We start from the raw sequence: 13,475 nt of genomic DNA on the forward strand, positions 1-13,475 counted from the left end.
CACGCACCCACCTTGGAATCTGATTGGCCATCCCACCACCCCTAATCAGAGGCGGGACTACCGATGAAATCCACTATTCTGGATTTTTTCAACAGGCTTACTTGAGTCTTTCTATAAAGAATTTCTAAGCAGAAACTTGTGCCTACTGTCTAACTTCAACCAACCTTTATTTGTAAAACGCCAATCCATTGATACTTTTGTTGAATGACAGTAACACTCCTTACCTGCAGACATCAGGTGACCTGAACTTTACAACAGGTCTAACTCATATCAGTCTTTTACTTTGAAGTAAACACACTTTGTTTTTAGTTTTTTATTGTTTCTTAAACACAGGGACATTTTCAGGCAGGAGAAATCAACCAATCACAAACAAGTATCATGACATCATACAGCAGGACCGCCTGATTGGCTGGTCACTCTTCAAAGGAAGACAATTGGTGGAGAGCAGTACAGGTGAGGAGGGGCATTTCCACGTGGCACGTTAAGAGTGGTTTACAGGGGTGTGTGTGTGTGTGTGTGTGTGTCACTTGACTTTGTTGCCATGGTAATTATTGTCATGCTGAGCCCCACAATGACATTTGTAAACAAAGCAAAAATACATAAACAAAAACAGTCAACAAAAACAAACATGTAAGGACTAAAGTCTTCTTAACCTGTTAACTTAACCTGTTAACAAAATCATAAACTAACTCATTAATAACTACCTCGTTAACTAACTCATAAACTAACTCGTTAACTAATTAGTGAACTAACTCAAACTAACTCGTTAACTCCCTCGTTAACTAAACTCACTAAGTCATTACATCTTTCACTAATTATCTAATCTAATTATAAAATCACAAAAACAAGAAATAACAAAAGCTGTGACATCACACACCAGAGCTGTGTCCATGGTTACTAAAGCTCACATCTGATTGGACAAAAAGCTTTCATATGGCTGGTATACAAAACCAGATCAAACCGGATTAAACCAGATCAAACCGGTTCTTTGTCCACAGCTTGTTTTGAATTTGTTAAACTGGACAACCAATCAGAAGCCTTCTTACTGAGTGAAAAAGAGACCAATCAGGAGTCAGAGTGATTGTAAACATTTATGATATGGATGTGAATGAAACGTTTTTTTCATCAATAATCAAAATAAATAAACAATGAATAAATAAATAAACAACACATAAACACGTCAGTCGTTTGGTCTTGTGCTCGTTGATGTGACCGAGGTGTTCGTACTTGGCAGTGACATCACAGCATGTGATTTGATTGGTCGGTTTCAGGGTCAGTGTGTTTTGAGTGAAGCTGCATCGAGGTCGTCGCACAAACAAACAAATCAGAGGAAGAAAAACAAAACGCATCAGTGTTACCACGACGACAGGGACAAACAGACTGTGAATACAGATAAATCATAATTCGGACTGTCAGTGAACACATCATGGAGCTGAGCGGGGAAACGACACGTGGTGTGTGTTTGAGGACATAATGATGAGTGCAGCTTTGACCTGTGTGTGTGTGTGTGTGTGTGTGTGTGTGTGTGTGTGTGTGTGTGTCTATTTGCTGTTGATCCGTAGTTTGAAGGAAACCCGTCCGGCGAACTTGTCCCGCTCGGTGCCTTCGATCAGAGTGTTGGAGTTGATTTTACACTCCACGTTGATGTCCGTGTTCATAGAGGCGTTCAGGAACTTCACGGCCACCAGCGGCTGAGTGTAGTTCACCTGAGACAGTGAACACATCACACACACACACACACACACACACACACACACACACACACACACACACACACACACACACACACACACACACACACACACACACACACACACACACACACACACACACAAATCTTATTCACCATCAAAGCCCACTGACGGTAGAGCTACTGACGTTGATCTATGATATGACTGAGAGTGTGTGTGTGTGTGTGTGTGTGTGTGTGTGTGTGTGTGTGTGTGTGTGTGTGTGTGTGTGTTTGTGTGTGTGTGTTACCTGAGCTTTCTTGCCGTAGTACGGGTAGTACATGAGGTTGAAGGTTCCATTAGGAGGATAGTACGCAAGCTGTCCCATACTGTCACTGTCCTCCCTCTACACACACACACACAATCATAAGTCAATTTCTACTGTGTTTATAGACTGTACTCTACTGTGTTTATAGACTGTAATCTACTGTTTATAGACTGTACTCTACTGTTTATAGACTGTAATCTACTGTGTTTATAGACTGTAATCTACTGTTTATAGACTGTACTCTACTGTGTTTATAGACCGTACTCTACTGTGTTTATAGACTGTAATCTACTGTTTATAGACTGTACTCTACTGTTTATAGACTGTACTCTACTGTGTTTATAGACTGTACTCTACTGTTTATAGACTGTACTCTACTGTGTTTATAGACTGTACTCTACTGTGTTTATAGACTGTAATCTACTGTTTATAGACTGTACTCTACTGTTTATAGACTGTAATCTACTGTGTTTATAGACTGTAATCTACTGTTTATAGACTGTACTCTACTGTTTATAGACTGTAATCTACTGTGTTTATAGACTGTAATCTACTGTTTATAGACTGTACTCTACTGTTTATAGACTGTACTCTACTGTTTATAGACTGTACTCTACTGTGTTTATAGACTGTACTCTACTGTGTTTATAGACTGTAATCTACTGTTTACAGACTGTACTCTACTGTTTATAGACTGTAATCTACTGTGTTTATAGACTGTAATCTACTGTTTATAGACTGTACTCTACTGTTTATAGACTGTACTCTACTGTGTTTATAGACTGTAATCTACTGTTTATAGACTGTACTCTACTGTTTATAGACTGTACTCTACTGTGTTTATAGACCGTACTCTACTGTGTTTATAGACTGTAATCTACTGTTTACAGACTGTACTCTACTGTTTATAGACTGTAATCTACTGTGTTTATAGACTGTACTCTACTGTTTATAGACTGTACTCTACTGTGTTTATAGACTGTACTCTACTGTGTTTATAGACTGTAATCTACTGTTTATAGATTGTACTCTACTGTTTATAGACTGTACTCTACTGTGTTTATAGACTGTACTCTACTGTTTATAGACTGTACTCTACTGTTTATAGACTGTACTCTACTGTTTATAGACTGTACTCTACTGTGTTTATAGACTGTACTCTACTGTGTTTATAGACTGTAATCTACTGTTTATAGATTGTACTCTACTGTTTATAGACTGTACTCTACTGTGTTTATAGACTGTACTCTACTGTTTATAGACTGTACTCTACTGTGTTTATAGACTGTACTCTACTGTTTATAGACTGTACTCTACTGTGTTTATAGACCGTACTCTACTGTGTTTATAGACTGTAATCTACTGTTTATAGACTGTACTCTACTGTTTATAGACTGTACTCTACTGTGTTTATAGACTGTACTCTACTGTTTATAGACTGTACTCTACTGTGTTTATAGACCGTACTCTACTGTGTTTATAGACCGTACTCTCCTGTGTTTATAGACTGTAATCTACTGTTTATAGACTGTACTCTACTGTGTTTATAGACTGTACTCTACTGTGTTTATAGACTGTAATCTACTGTTTATAGACTGTACTCTACTGTTTATAGACTGTAATCTACTGTTTATAGACTGTACTCTACTGTTTATAGACTGTACTCTACTGTGTTTATAGACCGTACTCTACTGTGTTTATAGACTGTACTCTACTGTTTATAGACTGTACTCTACTGTGTTTATACTGTACTCTACTGTGTTTATAATCCGTACTCTACTGTGTTTATAGACCGTACTCTACTATGTTTATAGACTGTACTCTACTGTGTTTATACTGTACTCTACTGTGTTTATAATCCGTACTCTACTGTGTTTATAGACCGTACTCTACTGTGTTTATAGACTGTACTCTACTGTGTTTATACTGTACTCTACTGTGTTTATACTGTACTCTACTATGTTTATAGACTGTACTCTACTGTGTTTATAATCCGTACTCTACTATGTTTATAGACTGTAATCTACTGTGTTTATAGACTACTCTACTGTGTTTATAGACTGTACTCTACTGTTTATAGACTGTACTCTACTATGTTTATAGACGGTACTCTACTGTGTTTATAGACTGTACTCTACTGTGTTTATAATCCGTACTCTACTATGTTTATAGACTGTAATCTACTGTGTTTATAGACTACTCTACTGTGTTTATAGACTGTACTCTACTGTTTATAGACTGTACTCTACTATGTTTATAGACGGTACTCTACTGTGTTTATACTGTACTCTACTGTTTATAGACTGTACTGTTTATAGACGGTACTCTACTGTGTTTATAGACCGTACTCTACTGTGTTTATAGACTGTACTCTACTGTGTTTATACTGTACTCTACTGTGTTTATAGACCGTACTCTACTGTGTTTATAGACTGTACTCTACTATGTTTATAGACTACTCTACTGTGTTTATAGACTGTACTCTACTGTGTTTATAGACCGTACTCTACTGTGTTTAAAGACTGTACTCTACTGTGTTTATAGACCGTACTCTACTGTGTTTATAGACTGTACTCTACTGTTTATAGACTACTCTACTGTGTTTATAATCCATACTCTACTGTGTTTATAGACTGTACTCTACTGTTTATACTCGACTGTACTCTACTGTGTTTATAGACCGTACTCTACTGTGTTTATAGACTGTACTCTACTGTTTATAGACTGTACTCTACTATGTTTATAGACTGTACTGTTTATAGACTGTACTCTACTGTGTTTATAGACCGTACTCTACTATGTTTAAAGACTGTACTCTACCTTGTTTATAGACTGTACTCTACTATGTTTATAGACTGTAATCTACTGTGTTTATAGACTGTACTCTACTGTGTTTATAGACTGTACTCTACTATGTTTATAGACTGTAATCTACTGTGTTTATAGACTACTCTACTGTGTTTATAGACTGTACTCTACTGTTTATAGACTGTACTCTACTATGTTTATAGACGGTACTCTACTGTGTTTATACTGTACTCTACTGTGTTTATAGACTACTCTACTGTGTTTATAGACTGTACTCTACTGTGTTTATAGACCGTACTCTACTGTGTTTAAAGACTGTACTCTACTGTGTTTATAGACCGTACTCTACTGTGTTTATAGACTGTACTCTACTGTTTATAGACTGTACTCTACTATGTTTATAGACTGTACTGTTTATAGACTGTACTCTACTGTGTTTATAGACCGTACTCTACTATGTTTAAAGACTGTACTCTACCTTGTTTATAGACTGTACTCTACTATGTTTATAGACTGTAATCTACTGTGTTTATAGACTGTACTCTACTGTGTTTATAGACTGTACTCTACTATGTTTATAGACTGTAATCTACTGTGTTTATAGACTACTCTACTGTGTTTATAGACTGTACTCTACTGTTTATAGACTGTACTCTACTATGTTTATAGACGGTACTCTACTGTGTTTATACTGTACTCTACTGTGTTTATAGACTGTACTCTACTGTTTATAGACTGTACTGTTTATAGACGGTACTCTACTGTTTATAGACTGTACTCTACTGTTTATAGACCGTACTCTACTGTGTTTATACTGTACTCTACTGTGTTTATAGACTGTACTCTACTGTTTATAGACTACTCTACTGTGTTTATAATCCATACTCTACTGTGTTTATAGACTGTACTCTACTGTTTATACTCGACTGTACTCTACTGTGTTTATAGACCGTACTCTACTGTGTTTATAGACTGTACTCTACTGTTTATAGACTGTACTCTACTATGTTTATAGACTGTACTGTTTATAGACTGTACTCTACTGTGTTTATAGACCGTACTCTACTATGTTTAAAGACTGTACTCTACCTTGTTTATAGACTGTACTCTACTATGTTTATAGACTGTAATCTACTGTGTTTATAGACTGTGCTCTACTGTGTTTATAGACTGTACTCTACTATGTTTATAGACTGTAATCTACTGTGTTTATAGACTACTCTACTGTGTTTATAGACTGTACTCTACTGTTTATAGACTGTACTCTACTATGTTTATAGACGGTACTCTACTGTGTTTATACTGTACTCTACTGTGTTTATAGACTACTCTACTGTGTTTATAGACTGTACTCTACTGTGTTTATAGACCGTACTCTACTGTGTTTAAAGACTGTACTCTACTGTGTTTATAGACTGTACTCTACTGTGTTTATAGACCGTACTCTACTGTGTTTAAAGACTGTACTCTACTGTGTTTATAGACCGTACTCTACTGTGTTTATAGACCGTACTCTACTATGTTTAAAGACTGTAATCTACTGTGTTTATAGACTGTACTCTACTGTGTTTATAGACTGTAATCTACTGTGTTTATAGACTGTACTCTACTGTGTTTATAGACTGTACTCTACTGTTTTTAGACTGTACTCTACTGTTTATAGACTGTACTCTACTATGTTTATAGACTGTACTCTACTGTTTATAGACTGTACTCCACCATGTTTATAGACTGTACTCTACTGTTCTTACCCACTGATCTCTCTCCACTTTGTACCTCTGAAGATGGAGGGACGCAGAGATGGAGACAACACATGAGATGAAGACAGATGGTCTAACAGACAGTGAGACAGATAGACAGATAGTGAGAATGATAGTCAGACAGTGATCCAGTGAGACAGATGAGCAGACAGTGAGACGGATAGTCAGACAGTGAGACAGATAGTCAGACAGATAGACAGACAGTGAGACAGATAGATGACCGACAGATTCAGACCTTGGCTCCACAGGTGACATAAGGAGACTGACCGTCCTTCCCTGGCAACATACCAATAACCTGGAGAGACAGACAGGTCAGCAGAAGAGGGTGACTGTTAGTTAAAGAGATATTCAGATTTTTTTCACAGGTGTGGTTGTATGAGGTACTTGTATTTCCCACAGGAGATGCCCGTCAGCTAAGTCTATGGTGTACACCGAGCTTAAACCAAAATTGTTTTTTACGTTGTAGATCCTTGAAATTTGCAAAATGACGTGGTACAACTGACCCTGTCTGCAGCAAAGTATAGTTTAGCATCTGTGCAGGCACAACAAGTTGTTCGGCTGTGCACAGGACGATTAATTTAGCTATGGGACAAGTTTTTTGCCCATACTGGGGATCATTCATTTGGCCGTGAAAGTAGTTCAGTCTCGGGGGGGGGGGTCATGTATGCTCTCTGCATGGAGATACAGATGGAGCCTTCTGCTTGTCGTCTGCGTTCATTTCATCCGTATATCTGCATGTTTTCTGGAAGCTTACGGATCAAACCAAACGTTGGAATACCACCAGGAATGGTGGGGGCAGTGTTGAGTGGTGTAGCCAACAGTTCAAGCCAGACCAGCAAAACCCAACAGAGAAAAAAATAAACTTTGGAAAATGTAGGAGCTTTAAAGTTATATATGATGTTAGCTCGCCCGGGAGCAGGGGCTTACAACTAGACCGGAACAGCTGGGCCTTCGCACTGTTTTGTGTTTGTGGTCAGTTCAACTTACCCGGTTCAGTTTGATGAGGATGCAGGGCTGACCGCTGCTGTAACCGTAGAAACGATCAGAAATTCCAGAACACTCCTCCAACATTGTCCGATTAAACTGACAGGAACGCTTCGGGTTGTTCCTTACCTGCGGAGAGACAGAAAGGTGTGGGGTTGAGACAGGTTTGAGAAAAAGAGAGAGAGAGAGAGAGGGAAGGTTTACCTCTGCACTGTCTTCTTGAATGAAGTATTGATCCGGAGGGCAGTTATCATTGGTCTGAACCTGATAGCTGTCGTTGTACGCTGCAGACAGACAGGGAGACCAACATGACTCATATTGATCAGGACGTTCAGAAAAGGTTCATTTTAATTGAAACAATAAGAAATGAGACATGGCATCTAAAGTCGTATGATTGTATCACTGTAACGTTAACGATCTACTACATCACATCATTAAATATTCACAATAATTAATAATCGTCTTACGAGAGAGGAACGTGTTGAGGTTCTGGATTAAACCGTCCCAGCTTTCAGTCTCTGACACTGAGAAAGTGATCTCCAGCTGATCGCCTTTAGGACGAATCATCATCCCTGAAATGCAAACTGCTCGTTAACCAATGAGTCAAACAGCCAATCATTATCTCTGAAACATAGAACCCACTCAGATGATCAAGTGTGCTTGCTTGTGTTACCTGGAGTGGCCAGGCGGTCCTGCCAGGTGGGTTTATAGTCGTCGAGGGTCAGCAGCATGATGTACATGGTGAGGACGAACATCCCAGCCAGGAACAGGTAGAAGACCAGGTAGAAGAGCAGGATCAAACCTGGGGGGGAGGGGGACTTATTTTATCATACAGTAAAGCATATCACATCCTCTCATCCCCCCTCCTCTAAATGTCATCTTTATAATCCTCTTGTCTTTAGCCCCACCCCCTGCTGATGACCTACATTCAGTGTGAATGGAGGAGGGGGAGGGTGTAATCTCACTGTTCAGAGTTTCAGCTCCCTCTCTCTTCTCCTTATTGGTTATTTTAAACTGACATTACCTGTAGTCATTTTAAGCACTGTAACAAGTTTAATGAATAAATCATTTTAACGTTACGACAGAATCCTGCGCTTTGATTGGTTGTAACAGTATAACATCTGTTGTAAATAGGATGGATTTTAAGCGAGTGAGATTAAATGATAGTGGTTTAAAGAGGCCTCAGACAGTTCAACAAAAGCAATCAGAAAATGTTTAGATATTTTCTACTGTGCCATTTCTCATGGGAAAGATAAAACCTTTTAAAACAAGCACAAAACACGTCACTGTCAGCTGACTAAACAAGTAATATGTCTGCCTGCAGAACACAAACATGGCAGCTCCATCTCTTCTGTCTCATTCATATCCTCTGACCAGTGACTGCACATTCTACTGCAGTCACGGCACATGTTCTTCTGCAGAGTCACTGCACATGTTCTACTGCAGAGTCACTGCACATGTTCTACTGCAGAGTCACTGCACATGTTCTACTGCAGAGTCACTGCAAATGTTCTACTGCAGAGTCACTGCACATGCTTTAATGCAGAGTCACTGCAAGTTCTTCTGCAGAGTCACTGCACATGTTCTACTGCAGTCACTGCAAATGTTCTCCTGCAGAGTCATTGCATATGTTCTACTGCAAAGTCACTGCACATGTTTTCATGCGGTCACTGCACATGTTCTCAAGCAGAGTCACTGCACAAGTTCTTCTGCAGAGTCACAGCAAATGTTCTACTGCAGAGTCACTGCACATGCTTTACTGCAGAGTCACTGCAAGTTCTTCTGCAGAGTCACTGCACATGTTCTACTGCAGTCACTGCACATGTTCTCATGTAGAGTCACTGCACATGTTTTTCTGCAGAGTCACTGCAAATGTTCTACTGCAGAGTCACTGCACATGTTCTCATGTAGAGTCACTGCACAAGTTCTTCTGCAGAGTCACTGCACATGTTCTCATGTAGAGTCACTGCAAATGTTCTACTGCAGAGTCACTGCACATGTTTTCATGCAGAGTCACTGCACATGTTCTCATGCAGAGTCACTGCACATGTTCTCATGTAGAGTCACTGCACATGTTCTCATGCAGAGTCACTGCACATGTTCTCATGCAGAGTCACTGCACATGTTCTCATGTAGAGTCACTGCACATGTTCTTCTACAGAGTCACTGCGAATGTTCTTCTGCAGTCACTGCACATGTTCTCATGCAGAGTCACTGCACATGTTCTCATGCAGAGTCACTGCACATGTTCTACTGCAGAGTCACTGCACATGTTCTACTGCAGAGTCACTGCACATGTTCTTCTGCAGTCACTGCACATGTTCTCATGTAGAGTCACTGCAAATGTTCTACTGCAGAATCACTGCACATGTTCTCATGCAGAGTCACTGCACATGTTCTCATGTAGAGTCACTGCACATGTTCTACTGTAGAGTCACTGCACATGTTCTTCTGCAGAGTCACTGCAAATGTTCTACTGCAGAGTCACTGCACATGTTCCCATGCAGAGTCACTGCACATGTTCTCATGTAGAGTCACTGCACATGTTCTACTGTAGAGTCACTGCACATGTTCTTCTGCAGAGTCACTGCACATGTTCTCATGTAGAGTCACTGCACATGTTCTACTGTAGAGTCACTGCACATGTTTGTCATTAAGAGTCACTGCACATGTTCTCATGTAGAGTCACTGCACATGTTCTTCTGTAGAGTCACTGCACATGTTCTACTGTAGAGTCACTGCACATGTTCTTCTGCAGAGTCACTGCACATGTTTGTCATTAAGAGTCACTGCACATGTTCTCATGCAGAGTCACTGCACATGTTCTCATGCAGAGTCACTGCACATGTTCTTCTGCAGAGTCACTGCACATGTTCTCATGTAGAGTCACTGCAAATGTTCTACTGCAGAGTCACTGCACATGTTCTCACGCAGAGTCACTGCACATGTTCTCATGTAGAGTCACTGCACATGTTCTACTGTAGAGTCACTGCACATGTTCTTCTGCAGAGTCACTGCAAATGTTCTACTGCAGAGTCACTGCACATGTTCTCATGCAGAGTCACTGCACATGTTCTCATGTAGAGTCACTGCACATGTTCTACTGCAGAGTCACTGCACATGTTCTTCTGCAGAGTCACTGTACATGTTCTCATGTAGAGTCACTGCACATGTTCTACTGTAGAGTCACTGCACATGTTTGTCATTAAGAGTCACTGCACATGTTCTCATGTAGAGTCACTGCACATGTTCTCATGCAGAGTCACTGCACATGTTCTCATGCAGAGTCACTGCACATGTTCTCATGTAGAGTCACTGCACATGTTCTTCTACAGAGTCACTGCGAATGTTCTTCTGCAGTCACTGCACATGTTCTCATGTAGAGTCACTGCACATGTTCTACTGTAGAGTCACTGCACATGTTTGTCATTAAGAGTCACTGCACATGTTCTCATGTAGAGTCACTGCAAATGTTCTACTGCAGAGTCACTGCAAATGTTCTACTGCAGAGTCACTGCACATGTTCTCATGCAGAGTCACTGCACATGTTCTCATGTAGAGTCACTGCACATGTTCTACTGCAGAGTCACTGCACATGTTCTTCTGCAGAGTCACTGTACATGTTCTCATGTAGAGTCACTGCACATGTTCTACTGTAGAGTCACTGCACATGTTTGTCATTAAGAGTCACTGCACATGTTCTTCTGCAGAGTCACTGCACATGTTTGTCATTAAGAGTCACTGCACATGTTCTCATGCAGAGTCACTGCACATGTTCTCATGTAGAGTCACTGCACATGTTCTCATGCAGAGTCACTGCACATGTTCTCATGCAGAGTCACTGCACATGTTCTCATGTAGAGTCACTGCACATGTTCTTCTACAGAGTCACTGCGAATGTTCTTCTGCAGTCACTGCACATGTTCTCATGTAGAGTCACTGCACATGTTCTCATGCAGAGTCACTGCACATGTTCTTCTGCAGAGTCACTGTACATGTTCTCATGTAGAGTCACTGCACATGTTCTACTGTAGAGTCACTGCACATGTTTGTCATTAAGAGTCACTGCACACGTTCTCATGTAGAGTCACTGCACATGTTCTCATGCAGAGTCACTGCACATGTTCTCATGCAGAGTCACTGCACATGTTCTCATGCAGAGTCACTGCACATGTTCTCATGTAGAGTCACTGCACATGTTCTTCTACAGAGTCACTGCGAATGTTCTTCTGCAGTCACTGCACATGTTCTCATGTAGAGTCACTGCACATGTTCTACTGTAGAGTCACTGCACATGTTCTCATGCAGAGTCACTGCACATGTTCTTCTGCAGAGTCACTGTACATGTTCTCATGTAGAGTCACTGCACATGTTCTACTGTAGAGTCACTGCACATGTTTGTCATTAAGAGTCACTGCACATGTTCTCATGTAGAGTCACTGCACATGTTCTCATGCAGAGTCACTGCACATGTTCTCATGCAGAGTCACTGCACATGTTCTCATGTAGAGTCACTGCACATGTTCTTCTACAGAGTCACTGCGAATGTTCTTCTGCAGTCACTGCACATGTTCTCATGTAGAGTCACTGCACATGTTCTACTGTAGAGTCACTGCACATGTTTGTCATTAAGAGTCACTGCACATGTTCTCATGTAGAGTCACTGCACATGTTCTTCTGCAGAGTCACTGCAAATGTTCTACTGCAGAGTCACTGCACATGTTCTCATGCAGAGTCACTGCACATGTTCTCATGTAGAGTCACTGCACATGTTCTACTGCAGAGTCACTGCACATGTTCTTCTGCAGAGTCACTGTACATGTTCTCATGTAGAGTCACTGCACATGTTCTACTGTAGAGTCACTGCACATGTTTGTCATTAAGAGTCACTGCACATGTTCTCATGTAGAGTCACTGCACATGTTCTCATGCAGAGTCACTGCACATGTTCTCATGCAGAGTCACTGCACATGTTCTCATGTAGAGTCACTGCACATGTTCTCATGCAGAGTCACTGCACATGTTCTCATGCAGAGTCACTGCACATGTTCTCATGTAGAGTCACTGCACATGTTCTTCTACAGAGTCACTGCGAATGTTCTTCTGCAGTCACTGCACATGTTCTCATGTAGAGTCACTGCACATGTTCTCATGCAGAGTCACTGCACATGTTCTACTGCAGAGTCACTGCACATGTTCTTCTGCAGTCACTGCACATGTTCTCATGTAGAGTCACTGCAAATGTTCTACTGCAGAATCACTGCACATGTTCTCATGCAGAGTCACTGCACATGTTCTCATGTAGAGTCACTGCACATGTTCTACTGTAGAGTCACTGCACATGTTCTTCTGCAGAGTCACTGCAAATGTTCTACTGCAGAGTCACTGCACATGTTCCCATGCAGAGTCACTGCACATGTTCTCATGTAGAGTCACTGCACATGTTCTCATGCAGAGTCACTGCACATGTTCTACTGCAGAGTCACTGCACATGTTCTTCTGCAGTCACTGCACATGTTCTCATGTAGAGTCACTGCAAATGTTCTACTGCAGAATCACTGCACATGTTCTCATGCAGAGTCACTGCACATGTTCTCATGTAGAGTCACTGCACATGTTCTACTGTAGAGTCACTGCACATGTTCTTCTGCAGAGTCACTGCAAATGTTCTACTGCAGAGTCACTGCACATGTTCCCATGCAGAGTCACTGCACATGTTCTCATGTAGAGTCACTGCACATGTTCTACTGTAGAGTCACTGCACATGTTCTTCTGCAGAGTCACTGCACATGTTCTCATGTAGAGTCACTGCACATGTTCTACTGTAGAGTCACTGCACATGTTTGTCATTAAGAGTCACTGCACATGTTCTCATGTAGAGTCACTGCACATGTTCTCATGTAGAGTCACTGCACATGTTCTTCT

The 13,475-nt window shown here is 40.7% G+C and overlaps 1 protein-coding gene across 1 annotated transcript in view; it reads right to left on the reverse strand.

Annotated features, from left to right (window-relative positions):
* Positions 1-298: 298 nt before the first annotated feature.
* Positions 299-13,475, reverse strand: part of atp1b2a (ATPase Na+/K+ transporting subunit beta 2a) — a 16,938-nt gene continuing 3,761 nt past the window's right edge. Inside the window, exons 2-8 of the mRNA XM_065950150.1 lie at positions 8,224-8,352; positions 8,018-8,122; positions 7,755-7,834; positions 7,554-7,679; positions 6,802-6,861; positions 1,981-2,076; positions 299-1,706 (exon numbers count right to left, since the gene is read on the reverse strand). Coding sequence (XP_065806222.1) covers positions 1,542-1,706; positions 1,981-2,076; positions 6,802-6,861; positions 7,554-7,679; positions 7,755-7,834; positions 8,018-8,122; positions 8,224-8,352 — 761 coding nt within the window. The 3' untranslated portion in view covers positions 299-1,541. The remainder of the gene's footprint in view (positions 1,707-1,980; positions 2,077-6,801; positions 6,862-7,553; positions 7,680-7,754; positions 7,835-8,017; positions 8,123-8,223; positions 8,353-13,475) is intronic.

This window comes from Labrus bergylta, chromosome 22 (genome assembly GCF_963930695.1).
Source record: "Labrus bergylta chromosome 22, fLabBer1.1, whole genome shotgun sequence".
Classification (NCBI taxonomy): Eukaryota; Metazoa; Chordata; class Actinopteri; order Labriformes; family Labridae; genus Labrus; species Labrus bergylta.